Below are 15,423 nucleotides of genomic sequence, written 5' to 3'. Positions count from 1 at the left end.
ATAGTTAGATAAAAGCTATGACCAAGGACCAAGCACATCATAAACCCAAAGTATTCAGATTCCAAAAGCTGCTTCCAAGACAATTTTCTCTGTAATTTCTTACATGCCTACTCAGGGACTGATCCAGAGTAAAATGAAATCAAAAGGTCAAAATCCTGGCCCTGGTTAGATGCAGCAATAGAAGTCTTACGGATTCAGTACGGCCAAAATTCCATCCACAAGGATTACTTCCTTTGACCTAAATGTGCTTTGAATCAATGCCTAACAGTCTGTGAGAGGCAAATGGCTTCTTTCATTTGGGATTAACTCATAGTATTCTCTATGGTGTGATCAGATGTTGCTGGGTTTTTATGCCCAATGATAAAAGGTGATTAAGTAATTTGCAAATTCAAAATGCCTTTCCACTTTTAAAAATATTTTTAAAAATATTATTGTTAGGACATTATTTTAAATGGTTATAGGCCACAATGTTTTATTTTGACATTGACAACAAAGATGCCCTATTACTGCTCACTGTGGCCAAGGTGTTTGAGAACTATTGGAAACTTAATTCCTCTCTGAGCAGAAAGAAGAACTCTGAAGGGTGTTACCTTTGAGCCTCAACATGGACTTTGCAATAGCTTTTGAGTGAGGTGTTTCCAGCACAGGTCCCTCAGTTAATATATCCAGTAGTTAAAAGCCAAGATGTGAAATTAATGATGTCAAGGTTTGGGAGACAGCTTTAGCATGGAGATCTTGTATCCTGGCTGCTTCCTGTATCAGGGACATTGGATGCAGATGTCCCATAACACAGGCACTTCAGAAAACAAGTGGCTCTTTAGCCATGCTGACATTGCCAAAATTATCCTTGTATGACATTGCTTTAGTTTAAAAATTGCTTTCAGTTTGAATAGGACTGGAGAAGAAGTGGAGATGAAATGTGACCTGTGCAGCAGAAAAACATCTCAGAAGGATTCACCCTCCTGTATGATGCATCTCACTCAGGAAGGAAAGAGCAACAGCCCCTTATATCTGACTAGTTTGTATCTTCCACCATCAGTGTTCTGAAAGCTCTCTTGTACTCATCTGAGGCTCATCTGACCCTTTAATGAGCTGATTCAGCTCATTAACCTGATAAGGAGTAACTCCTTTACTTTTTGTTTTGCTTGATATTTACTGTATTTTTTCCCTAGAACCAGAAGAAGGAAAACAGTGGGAGTACATGTGCGTGGGTGGAACAGCTCTGCCTTTTTCAGCAGCAAAATTTTTAGGTCAGCCTGTAAAATCTTTTCCTGTTTTTCAAAGGTACTGTAGATCTTGACTTACAAAAGAAAAGAAAATCCTTCAGGGATTTATTAAGAAAAAAAAATTATGAAAGCGTTGCTACTGGACAAGTTTGCTTTGGTGAAGAAACCAGCTTTGAGAAATGTGTTTCCCTTCCTGCCCTTCCCCTCACCCACCAGTTTTCCAGTGTTACCAGCACCCAGACTGTTTTAATACAATTGTTCACGGGGCCACTCTGCAGCACAGATCACTGAAACTATTTGCAGTATCAACCTTAAAATCACTCCTCAGCCAGACCTGTTAATTGCAATGGTTCACAGGATGGCCTTTCAGCCAACAATAACAGCCAAACAAGCAGTGAACATAAGCATTGTGACCTGAAGGGGAAAATTTTTCTATTTTTAAAGTTGGCTCTGCTGTGAAACCAATGTGACAGACAACAAACCAATCATACAGCAAAAGGTAAGAGAAGCTGCTGACTGGGGACAAAATATGAACACGAAGAATCTCTCAGATAATTCTCAGCAAAGAGAATCCCCTCATGGGAAGGAGCTGAGGAAGAACAGGCAAAGTTCTGACACTTCCTAACATCCCCAAAACACCAGAGAAGAGTTTAGACTCAAATATATTGCATAAATGCATGCAGGAATGGGTACATGTATGCAATGTGTTACCCTCCAAGAAAACATTCTGCTTTACTCCCAAATAGACTAATCACAATTAATAACAAATTCTGAGGGATGTAAATGGTTACAGGCCAAAATTAAAAAAAAAAAACAAAAAAAACCTCTGCTGAAGGAGTGTACTCTCTGAAAACTACAGATACCTCCTCAAGCATCTGACATTCCCTATTGGCTGGGTACAGAAGTGATTTTGTAAGCCAAATTCACATGGTGATGAGCTCAAAAGCAGAAAACCTTCTCAGACTGCTTACCTCTTTTGCACTTTTAATTTTGGCCAGGAAAGTGTAGAGCTCCATTGTTTCAGCAAACAGAGCCCGACACACTGCTTGGTAGTGGTTGGGCGCCTCCGATGGGGTTGGCAGGTGGGCAGCACACAACTAGGGAGAAAAATAAACAACAGGATCAAAACAATGCCCCGTTGCTTTCATTAATGCTACAGAGCATGAGATAACATGAAAGTGAATGCAACCAAACATCAAGGGCACAAGCATCCATGAGACATTTCAGTTTAGTCAGGAATTGGGGTGTATTTTCTAAACCTTCTGTTCCTATATTTTATGTCAAGAGTACTATAGGAATGGTAAGGGGACTGGTAGACCATGTTCTGGAAAACCAAGACACTGCCTTTTCATAACAAGAAAAAAAGGGGGGGGGCACAATATAACTCAACGTAATTGTCATAATTGTGAAAACAGGCCATCTTGCAGTAGCAAATTTTGGGAAAACATACTTCATTCAAATCAGCTTTACCAGTAAGTGTTAAATATTCCTATGAACGTGGAAGAGAACTGTATCCCTTCCAGTTTATGAAAGGATGGAAGGTGAAGCAAGGAAAAAAGTACAGTGTAATCATCAAGCTGAAACTCTGATCAGATTTGTTTCAAGCAGCACAAAGATTTTAAAAATCAGCAAGAGCTATGGAAGCACAGGCTTATTTATTGCTTTACCTCAGACATTCATGAACATTTCCAAACACAGGCATAGCTAATGCAAGGGAGCCCTACAGGTGTTTCCATATACACTGAACTTGCAAAACTCTGAAAACCTATTCAAATCACTAAGAATTATTCACAGTTACTGATGAACAGTCAGTCCAGCATTGCTTTTAGAGCAAAACATGCAGCTCCTCTTTCCAACAAGAGAAGATTCACTGAAACCATTTCATTTACATTTCAAACTGAGAACCTGAATGCTTTGAGTGATGTCCAGCTTCATGAACATATCATGTTCATGGAAATATCGGCTGAAAACAGACAGAATAAAATAACATCTGTAATTTGTTTCCTAAACACTTTTAAATTTAAAAAATCCCAAAGCTGAAACTTGAGTATGGATGGCTGTATACTGGTGTATATGTAAAAAAAAAGTCTTAATCAAGGCCATAAAATTGGTCTTGTTTGTGTGGTTGTATAGTAACTATTTTATATATATAGCTACATTCAGATCTCCAGAACTAAAGCTTGAGACAAAAGCCTCTTTAGCAGAAGAGCCCTTAATTAGCCCAGTGGCATACTTGTCTAAATCTCTCCTGTTATTACAGTGAACGCTGTGGTTACAAGGGGCACGATGCATGTAAAGCTCAGGCTGCTTTTCCATATTGCTTTCCATTTGATTTAAATCCATGCTGCCACTAAAAGGTGTGGTCCTGTGGCCTCCAGCTGTAGGAATCCACTGATACCCTTATGCTGGCACAGGAGTTCATGCCCTAACTCAGAGATGATTACTCACCCAGACAAAAATTAACAATGTGGAGGAAGTGGAGCAGGAGACAATTACTCTTCATGGCAGGGACACACTCACAGAAGTGAAGGCAAAAAGGAGCAAGGAGAACGTGCTCTCAGGGTGGGAAAAGGGAGGAAGGACTGAGCAATTGTGTTTGGGTACAGTCAGATTTAGACTGCCTCAATCCCATTGACAAGTTGCTCTCTGAGGCCATAGGCCCCTTACTATCTTTTATTTCCTCCCATTAGAATAACAATACAGAGCTCAGTGGTCAGATTTGGTCAACTCCTTTGATAAACCTTTACAAGCACAATTTGGACTCCTACAATATCCTCTTCTGATTATGTACCCCTATGTATTTATCTCCTTTTAGTTGTAAAAAAGAATATACATACAGAAAGTTTATATATATATATATATATGTGTGTGTGTGTGTATTTTTATTCTTTTCTATATATTTTTCTTTCACGTAGGAAATGCAAGGCAGCCATGTTCATGAAATTGCCCTTGATCCCTACACTTCACATTTTAAGTTTTTTTACAGTGGATGGCCAAAATTATCTTACACTCTTCAAATTTATTTATTATCCACTCTTCTGGATAATCAGAAGAACATAGTTGACATATGTGTCCCTTTTGCTCCCCACTCCAACTCCCTGCTTTTTTTCCTTTTTTCCTCCTTTTTTTTAATTTTCTTTTTTTCCTTTTTCTCTTTTTAACAAATCAGATCACCTCCCTGGCAGATAAAGGGAGAAAAACCAAAACAGATGCACGCCTAATGTGTGCAATAGTGATAACACATACCAAAAAGATAGAAATCTACTAAGCATTTCCCTTAATGAAAATATTAGAACATTAGACCAGTTCTGAGTATGGTTGTGCTCTTTTTTCTCAATAATGAATCATGTCCATACTTGCCTTACTATGTTTTCATTTTCTAGTTATTAATTATAGTACAGAAAAAAGGGTTTCTAAAATACACTACTTACAAAAATAAAAAGAATAGCAACAGCAATTTTGAAAAAGGTCATAAAATGTTATAAGTCTTCATAGCTGAGAATAAAATTTTATTATTATATAGACTGCACACAGGTTTTTAAGAATCCTTTTTTTCTTTATTCAGAGGCATGTTAATTAGAAACATTTTGCATCAAATATTGAGAAAGTTAATGAAATGCAGTGGTGACAAGTTCAAGCAGGGAATGGTTGTAATATTGATTCTATAAAAAGCCTGCTACTGAACCAAAGTTACAAAAGCAATCACATAAAACCTGACCATTTGCTTTGCAAACATTAGGCTGCAGGTATTAAAAGAGGGCCAGCAGCTTCTACTAACTTTCATGTTCTGAGAAATCACTCTCTGAGTGATCTTACGTTATGTGAAGACACATTACATAATAAAACTCCTTGTGGTAATATTAAGTCAAACGACTCAACATGAGTTTTTTGGATTAGGGAAGGTAAGCCTGAAGAAAAAGGAAAATGTAAATAGGACAGGCTGATTTTTTTCCCCTCTTCATTGTAATATATTGTACTTGCACATTGGTTCAGAATGCCTGACAAGCTGTAACTTCTGCATGAAAAAATACTACAAAATCTAAGCAGGCAAGGCAAATCAAGCATGAAATGTCACTTCTAGCCTGAGTTCAGGACATTTATCCACTTAAAAAAAAATTAAATGTTTACGTTTACGGTAGTAGTGTTTGAAAGGCTAATGTTACTGTAACACACAACAAAAACCCCAGTCAGTATGTTTTAATAACTGAGATATGAAAGGAAAGGTACCTAATAAAAATCCTCCTCTTACTACGTCATAGTGGTAGTAGTGTAAGAAGGATTAAGATCATATATGCAGTCTTTTCCAGTCATTTTGAGGTTGTATGCTTATTCTGACACTTGCCTTTTCATCTCTCATGATACAACTTAAAACTACCCTAAGGGGAATGAACTCGAGCAGTGCCCGGAGCTTAATACAAGACCTGTTTGTTCTGCTTCCAAGAAGTCTCAAAAAGTATGGTTCAAAACAGATTATGTGGTCTTTGCAAACTGGTGAAATAATAAAAATATTATCAACTACTGAAACATTAACTAGCTAAGTCTGTAAATATTTCCATTTGCAATCATTATGAAGAGCTGGGATTTCTGAATATTTTTTTTTCCTAACTGAGCCTATCCGAAACCTCAGCTTGACCCAAAGCATTCAGTCTTTGCTTAGATCACTAAGAAGATTAGAGGCTGTTTCCATCCACATTCAGGGTTCACAGGAAAAAAAGGCATTATGTAAATATCATAGCCTTGCCAGCTCCTCCAACTTCATCCTCAGTTGACTAGGAAACAGGGTGCACCAAGCCAAAGCAGTGCTAACAGGAATCACAATTTAACCATCTGAAGAGATCAAACAGCATTTCTTGCATTTGTTTGAATATATTCCAGCAAGCCTCCATAAAGTTACAAGAAATGTAACTGACTCTCCCACTAAAATGCAACTAAGTTTTGCAAAACCGTTTTGGCTAGATACATACTGGAAGCTTCATCAAAACACCTGGGATGCTGGAATTAAGATTTCAGAAGACAAAGAGTGTTTCCACTTGTAATTATCTTGGGGAATGCACCACAAAGAAGAAAAAGATTTCTTTTTCCCATGGGCCACAAAGACAGGCCATTGATATTATGCAAAACATATTACCAGCCTGCAAATGCCAGGCTTGTTAAGTGTTTTGAAAGCCTTGGAGTATTAACAAAGACTTAAAAGATGTACTTTTTCTTAAGCAACAAGAAGAAATTACTTTAACCAACAGATCACTGAACATGCAAGTGTACTAGGTATTTGTCTCATCCTTTGCAGTATGGTACTGCAACAGGTTCACAAACTAAAACTCAGCTTGAGATGCCTTTTCAAGTCAAGGCTGTTTTCTGAAAGATTTTATCTCCATGAAAATAAACTAGAGTTTATTATTAGGCTTTTGTTTTCATATATATCCTTCTTAATATGAATATGAACTTCAAGAAGCCACATACCAGAGAAATCTTACCAAAACAGTACCTGCATATTTGTAAAACTCAACCAAGCATTTTGCTCTGCTTTATTATCCAGAATAATGTTGAGGGATGGGCTGTTGACTGGAATAAGTGTTTTGTCATGAGTTTGTAAGATGTTTCTGCCTGCTAGGACCACCCCTGTGCACAGTACCCACAACTTAGGCACAGTACAAGTTTTGAGGTGGCTTTCACGACACCTGGAGCCATTTCACCTGCTTCCCAGCTCTTCAGAGCTGCTCCCTCAAACATTCCAGGCAGCCATGTGCCCCTGGCTCTGCTGCTTGTAACTGCAGTGGGCCAAGGACTGCCTGGTCCCTCTGATAAGGATTCTAGGGGAATACTACTGAGGAAACACTGCAGTAAGATAAAAGGGATGGAAGCTGAGTTAGCTATTAATCCACAAAATAAATTAACAGAAAATACAGAAAGTATTCACAGAAAGTTACTCTTCACCTGCAAAAATGTGGTAACTTTTTAATTGATATTTTAAATCATATTTTGCAAGTGCCATGGAATGTCCAATTGCTTGACTTGTGAGTTCCTATTCAATTTTGCACTCCTCAAGGAAAAGGTAGGTTTTCTGGAAATTGAAGCAAATTGCTAGTACCAAGCACATCTACCTCAGTATTTAAGTGGTCTCCAGCACTCTGGTAAGGCCTCCCCTTATGCTGGTATTTGTTGTTTTGATCATTGCTTTGGGGTGGACAAGGGAAGTACTACACAGTTCCCTACTTTCACAATTTCCAAATGTAATGTTTTGAGTGATCCTCCCCATAAAATCATTTAGTAAATACAGTCTTTCTTCACTGGTTTTCCTTCCTAGTATGAACCTGCAAATGCAGCAGCAGAGCTATTGCATTTAGCAGTAACAGGTATAATTTGAAGAAATAGTGGCCTTCGTTGGTTCTTTCTTTCAGGACTGTGTAAAGGACACAACAAGGTAGCTGCTGAAATTAAAGCCAAATCTGCAAATAGAAACTGGATGATGCAAGAATTGAAAACACTGCTTTGCATAGGATCCTGATCCTTAAAGAAATGTCCACTTGTCTGTGTCAGATAATCATCATTGTCATCGCTAACTACCCTCTGCTTTGCAAAGCGTAAGGATTAAAGGCTTTGAGCAAATGATTTATATATATGCTGAAATGTCAGACAGGAATGGACTAACAAATGTTTACAAATGCCCTCCTGAGTCAAAACTTAAGTCAGCCTGCAAGTAAAATTGAAAGACGCTTGTCATGAGGGTAGACTGTGCTGGGAGATGCTGCTGTGAGGTTTTGGATGCTGCTGTTGCTTTAGAAACGCAACACAAAACACATGGCTTCAAAATGTTGAGGATGAAACTGGTTCATAGTTAAGGACTCCCTTCCACTATTTTTTCCTGAACAGAACATCTGTTTCCTTCAGGTACCAATTGCATTGAGGTGCTGAGCACCATGACTCATTTTCTTTCTTGAGATCTTAACACTACACAACTATTTGATGAGTCTTAACTACTTTTCCATGCTATTAGACTGAATTTAAGCAGTGATGAGAATCTTGATAAAATTGCAACAGACAGCAACTACAAGACTAACACCTCACTGAACTTGAACTTTACCCAACAACAAACAATTAAAGGTGAAGACAATTTGTAATCTGTTACATTTGTATAATACCATCTTTAGGTAAATGAGTCTTACAAATATTTAACATAATTACAAACATTTTTGAAAGTACTTAAAAACTTACACTGGTGTCAGGAAGAGAAAAGCAAACTCCACTATACATTACTGACTACATCTCAATTTTTAAGCCAAATCCTGTATTTTTCATGCTCAGTGAACCCTATTCTCACTCTTTATTAGCTTTCTAAGAATGAAGACCATGACTATCAAAACAGACTTTAAATTAAAGTCAACCTATGTTTTTTTGAGACAATGATTATTTCCACTGGACATTTTGATATTAAGTTTTCAATCACTGACTGATTTTCTGTGCTAGTGCAGACTTCTTGACAAAATTGCATTTGTATAAATTCTCATTTCTACTTGAAAGCTATGAGGATATTTTTACCCCTGAAATACAGCCCCCTGCATACAGCTGTTTCTGGACTATGTGTTAGGTGTATTGTTACACTGTCTTTACACAGTGGACTAACAACATCCTGCTTCTCAAAGAGACTTGTCTCAAAAGAGCCAATTAAGTGAAAACCAATTCTGCATTCTCTCTTAGTTTCAGGGAAACTGTGCTCTGTTGTTTCTTAGCAGAATAATGGAGGAATTAATAATATAAATATGCAGTAATCTGAATTTGCTAGCTCTCGTTCTTTGACTATTCAGAGGAACATCAATGGGATTATTCATGGGCAAGGGAGAAAACCTACCATTTCTCTTTTTCCCATTTTTTTACATGAAATGTCAATCTCTGCAAGACTTAGCAAAAGCACTAGGTAGCCTGTCAGCAACAACTGCTCTCCAAAGCTCCCTGCTTCACAGGCAGACAACAGCTTATTGCAACTCTCTTCTGTACCACTCACACATCTGCATTTCACGCTGGAGCAGCAGAATGAAGGATGAGACGGAGGCATCTGGGTAAGAAAACCAGCTTCAAAAGCAGAGTAGAGGCGTAGATGGGAAAACATGATAAAACTGGATAATTAAAGGAGAAGGGGAGTGGTTGTGCATATTCACAGGGCTACTTGTAGTTATTTAGCTAACAGCCCATTAAGCTGTGGAACCACCCTTCACATTATTAAATAACTTAGACCTGAACAACTGCTAGCAAAGAGCTGCACCCTTGTAATGCCATTTTGTATGTTTGTCTGCCATGTTACTCAGGCCCTCCTGAGGGCTGGAGGGTGCCTTCTACCACTTCTGAATTACTGCTTCTGTTCAGGAGAAGAGAGGAGAGTTGGTTTTGTACCAGGATGCTTGGCATATGCAGCAGAGAATGAGGGCAGGATGGAAGCCCTTCTTTCTTCCCCTCTTCCCAAGACCCCACACAAGCAGATAAAGCAGTGATTACACCCAGTATGCAGCTTGGGAAAAAAAAAAAAAAAAAAAACAAAACCAGCATATCTCAGGAAAAACAGTAGAAAACAGTGAAGTTTTTAAAACAGTTTAAACGAGAAAACAATTTTATCAAAGGGTACAATAAAATGTTGGGGAATGACCCTTAAATCAGAAACCACATCACAGTGACACACGTAGAAAAGGAAGGGGAGAATACTGCAGAGGAGAGGCTGTATCTCTTAGTTTTTGAATAATGCCCATCAGTCTCATCACTACACAGTTCAGATGTTTGTGTACATTCTAATTGAGAGACAATATATTAATGTAAGGCAGTTTATTCATGAGCCACTTAAAATCCAATTAAAATATATCAACTAAAATAAAAACATGCACTTTCCTTGGCAGCAATTTACAGTTCACATACAAAGCTTTAAAGTGTATGTGTGTGTGGGAAGCTTGTTTGTTTTTATGTAAAGTGCTGAAACTTCTCTCAGTAGGCATAATACTAATAATAATTTGCTTTCATGTTTTGTCCTGAAGCATGACTTTTTTATTCTTATCCAAAAAACAGCTTTCCAGCCACATAACCAAATAGACAGCATTACTAAGCATAACGAGCTTTTAAACTTCACTCCCAATGAAGTCACTTCTAACCAGTCTCATTTTGCTTTCATTAGACCTCAGTGTATGGAAAGCTTTTCTACTCCTTCATGTATGCCTAGTCCTTATTTGTACTACCTTTGTCAGGGAAACCAGGTCTTGGAAGCCTGATTGCATGAAAAAGGCCTACAGAAAAATTCTTTCTCTTCTTCTTCCAGGCAAGTATGCTTAACACTTTTCTCTTAAAATTTATAGCCACTGAATCTACATTGCAATTGTCTTATCAAGCATATCAGTTACATAAATGTTAAATATGCCACTCTAAGATAGGTATGAACAAAATTATTTAACCCACAATTTATTGATTAAATTGATTAAGTAATTTTGATTCAAATATATATCCTTGCTTATTCAAAGAGAATCGATATCCAATAAATCAGAACTTTAAATGTGTTTAAAAGTGTTATTTTCTCCTCAGTTCCCTCTGTTTGTAGTGATGGTGCCCTTTTTTGTCTATACTTCATTCCTAGAAATTGTCTCCAGTATGGTAATTACTAGAATTTGAATTACCTGGAGCCAATGGCTTTGAAACACTCGAAGAACATAGGTGGGATTAACCACCTGTAGGGACTGCAGATGGTGTTTATACTGCCCTGAATGCTCAGAGGCTTGAGGGAAAGACAACTCTGCTGCTTCACTTTGCCTCCACACGCTTCTTGCCATTGGCAGCAACAGGAGTAAAAGCACCACTCTGTCAAGTATTCAAAGCCAAGTCAAGTATTCACACCCAAACTGTGCTGAGTCTGCACTCTGGGGACTGTAGTTGTGCTGCTGGGGCTCTGTCACAGCCTTGAAGTCCATGCCCACACATATTCATTCTCCCTTATGATATTAGGAATTACAACTTTTATTTTTGTCAGTGCAGCTGAGGTCAATGCAAAGCCCAGTGGGCTGGTCAGGAATCTTTTTTGATACGGAAAACAAAAAAAATTCTGGATCAAAGCCATCGCTGACCAAATCACATATGATGCTACAGCATATTCTTCCCTGCTCTGTTGGTCCATTTGCACTTCTATCTGCTCAAAAGATCTTGGTCTCCATATGAACATTTAGGATGGACAGCTGTAGTGAATTATTGAGCATCTTGCAGTAATTTACAGTTTTCTTGAAATCTTAGGTCCTGAACTCATAGGAATATATACGAAATATAACCTTTATTATTTCTAACTAAAATTGTGAAGATTCTAGTATCTTTTAAAGGCTGATCTCTTGCTGCAATCCTAAAATATATTCATTTCCTCACATCATGACTTCTTGGAGGAGAGAGCAATGAGTCTCTGCTTCCAAAAGAGATGAACAACACAGACCCCAACACAAGATGAGAACCCAAAGATGGAGAACAAGAGAGCTTGTCTCTTGCTAATAAACTGAACACAAGAACATTTCTTCCTCTTCCTTAGGGCTTGGCTGCTCTTTCTTGTTTATTATTTATTTTGTTTATTTCAAAATATGCTACTTGTAGAAGTAGGCCAACCCATGCACCTGGGCCAATCTCTGACTGCAAAACCAAGCACAGTTTATTTTCAAATAAACTTCCCCGTACTTTCAAATGCTGAGCATTCTTTTGGAAATGAATTTACTTGCACACTCAGAAAAAGATGCATTGGAAAACATATACATAGTTTAAAGTATTTGAAGAATCTTTCCAACCATTATTACCTTGCTTTTAATTAGCATAAAATAATTTTGCACTTTAGGTTATTTCAACCATATCAGATAAGTCTTACCATTCTTATCTGAGAAGGATCTTGTAGAAACAGGTATGTTACTCACTGAAAGGGATGTGGCCCTCAACAGAGAATAGTTTGGGGAGCAAAAAACAAACAGCAAAAAAACCCAATAATAAAAAAACCCCACACACCACAACCCAGCCACGTCTTCATCAAAATCTTATTATCTGAAGGGGAAAAGAGAAAATGGAGGTAGGCAAACCATTTTTCTAGTTCTCCAGTCAAGTGCTGCATGACTGCTTTGTTTTCAAACACAGCCCTTGAAATAATTAAACAATTTTGTGCCAAGTACTCTAAGGACCTGCACCATAGGTAATTATTTACCTGTTCTCAGTTACACACCATGAAAGATGTATCTCTACAAGTCAGGCAGGAACTCCCAGCTCAGTTCTTCAACTTCAAAGCTACCTTTAAAACCCCTGGCACTTGCATTGGCATCTACTACATGTCCATTGAAATTGATGCTTTTACATGATAAGTCTATCAATGCCTTCTAAAGCAGAAATATAAAGGGAATTATATCTCTGGAAGGTAATTAATACTCTAGTGACCTCAGTCCACAGAGAGTAAGGTTATCAAAGGGGTGATCATGGTAGAGCACTCTCTTGCATGTACTCAAAGACCAATTGTTACTCTTGGACAACTCTTTTCTATATTAATATTTTTCATAATAAAACCACTTTTGAAGGCTGAAAGTCAAAGCAGTTATATTTCTAAAAACCAGGACGTTAGAGCAAAGTACAGTAACTAGAAATGCAAGTATATACATCTATTTCAAATATTGCTACCTTCAGAAAGATGAAAGGCAGTTTAACATCAACTTCATACTGAGCTTCATAGCAATGGATAAAGGGACATAACTAAGACATTGGCAAAGTGCCTCAACTGGAGTTAGTCAACAGCTCTGAACCAAATTTCAGATGTACCGTCACATCTACCAAAAGTCTGGTGTAAAACTGATGAGTGTTAAAGCTCACAGATTGTTCTGTCAGCAAAGATAACTTAAAACTTTCTTGTCAAAAAGCCCAAAACTGTTTCTAAAGGACTTTTTGCCAGTATCCTGAAGTACACATCAGTGTCCCACAAGAAAGACAGCTTCAAGAGGAACCTGGGGGAGACAGGGAAGGCAAGGGGGGATCAGTTCCCTCAAACTCTGCACGACACCAGCAAGGAGCTGCCAAGAAACCACTCTGCTTGCAGCACCTTCATTAAAAGGCCTAGATAGCTGCCAAATTACCTTCAAAGAGAGGTTATCTTTATCTGCCAGAGTGGTAAAGAAAATTAATAATTCTTTTATTGTGGCAGGCATGCAAGACAAAAGAGGCTTGTGGGGGGTGTCTAGTTATCTTGGTGGTTATCTCCCCTCAGCTGCTCACTGCCCTGCACCTGCACAAGCAATACCTGCCCAGAGATTACAAACCTCCTGAGTTTCACCTTCACAGCAGCAAGTGTCCTGAACACAACAGAACGGCCCGTCCTGCTTTACCTGCTACCTTGACCATAGAGGCAGGCTGAGGGCAGGTGGGTGCCATCCATCCCCTGGCCACCAGGAGAGCACCTGGAAGGAGCAGGGATGTTCCCTCTCTCCCTCTCCAAGGTAGGAAAGCAAGCCCAGCTCGTAGTGTTCCGAGTTTTTTGGGGTTTTTTTTAAGCACGGACAGATTTCAGCACTTCTGCTGAAGGTGACACCATGAGGCCAAGTGTCTCTGGCAACCAGACTTCACTGGAAAGTCCCCAGCAAAGTGCCTTGGCTCCAAACACAGTAGGCACCATTACCAGGGCAAGAAACTGCAATAAGCACCCTCCTTTGCTCACCAACACACTCAAATGTGAAAAGGACTGACATCACCCTTTTAAAAGGAGCACAGTGGTTACTTTCAAAGTAAAGCTGACCACATGTTGACCTCCAGTTACACTGCCTCAGATGAAAAATCAGGACAACTGTTTGAGACACCAAATGACATCACTTTAATTAATGAAACCTGTCTATCAACATAATTCACTTAAACACTTGTCACGTTCAAAGCAGCTTTAAAATTACTTTGAAGGGATTTATGCGAACTGTCCCCAGCTTTCTTCATCAAGCTAAGGTACAAGAATCCCTTCACTTTCTATATGGGTTTATAAGAAATTAAACACAAGGGCAAACACAAGGACAAAATTAACTCACTGAGTATTTTTATTTCCAAATGTGTATTGCCTAGAAAACATATTCCTTATTTTTTTTTACTTCTGGGCCATTAAAAATAGTTCTAAGTGTGACATGCTGCTTCTGTCCAAACATGAAAGACTTAATAAATCTTGCTAATGTTGAAGTTCAGTTTTTTTTAGTTTTTTTTTTTAATATCACACGCCACCACAGAAGATTTTTTTAAAAAACAAACCCTCTAGCTCACTTTCTTCACTTAACATTACCATGTTTTTAAACACCACCTTACAATCTTTCTTTTTCAGAAGTGGATTGAGGGTAGTGATATCTTACACTAACTTCTGTAAGTATATGTGACTGTATAAAATACATAAATGGGGGCTTGTTGCATACAGTATGATATAATGGACTGGTAGATGTGAATTGATTAGAAGAGACCAGTTTATAAAAAGATTTGGCTTCATGAGAATTTGCTGATTTAAAGCAAGTGTTGGTCGTAATGCTCACATCAAGAAATCTTGGCATGCCAAAAAGAAAATACAATACAATTCCTCAAAAGGACTTTCTTGTCCCAACTCCAAGCCTGCTTTGTTCTAAGAGAAGGCAAAAAACCCCAAACCTAGCCAACTTGCTCCAAAAACCCCAACCATACAACTCTCTTTTGGCTTATATCACCCAAAGTATCATGTTCTTCCCTGCCAACATGAGTGCAATAACTACAAGACAAATGCCTGTTTTTTCTAGTGCTTAAAATCAAGTTTCTAGCCTCTTTCTCTGGGATAAATAGATAAATAACAACAAAACAAAGGGTTTTGTTCTCTCTTCAGTGCAGAGGCAATAAAATGCCTGTTTTCCATTCACCCAAGCTTCCGAAAAGAATCTTCCTAGTGCCTTCTTTACAGCCTTTACACAAAGCCAACCGAGAGCAGCCTGTGAAGCTCTGCCACTGCCTGCAGCTGCCTGCCCTTAGCACAATCCCTGAGCTCTCTGTTCTTGACAATCCCTCAGCTATTCCTCCTGAGAGGGTCTAGTATGGCTCTCCAAACAAAACTACTCATGGCTGCTACTAAGTGCTCCCAGTTTGCTTTTCCTCCTCTCATAAAATCCCCAAATTCCCATGCCTTTCTATAGCATGTACGTTGCCCTACACCTTTCCCTTCAGTAAAAGCTCTGTCAAGCTTCGT

General features: G+C 38.5%; 1 protein-coding gene across 4 annotated transcripts in view; it reads right to left on the bottom strand.

The window, feature by feature from the left end:
• Positions 1-15,423, bottom strand: part of SPIRE1 (spire type actin nucleation factor 1) — a 128,293-nt gene that overhangs the window by 47,857 nt on the left and 65,013 nt on the right. For all 4 annotated transcript variants that reach the window (XM_053942587.1, XM_053942598.1, XM_053942616.1 and 1 more), the window contains exon 4: positions 2,198-2,323. In XM_053942587.1, the coding sequence (XP_053798562.1) occupies positions 2,198-2,323 (126 nt within the window). The remainder of the gene's footprint in view (positions 1-2,197; positions 2,324-15,423) is intronic.

The sequence above is a fragment of the Vidua chalybeata genome, chromosome 1 (assembly GCF_026979565.1).
Source record: "Vidua chalybeata isolate OUT-0048 chromosome 1, bVidCha1 merged haplotype, whole genome shotgun sequence".
NCBI classification, from domain to species: domain Eukaryota; kingdom Metazoa; phylum Chordata; class Aves; order Passeriformes; family Viduidae; genus Vidua; species Vidua chalybeata.
The sequence above is the reverse complement of the archived record's forward strand: the minus strand, read 5'-3'. Positions and strand labels throughout refer to the sequence as shown.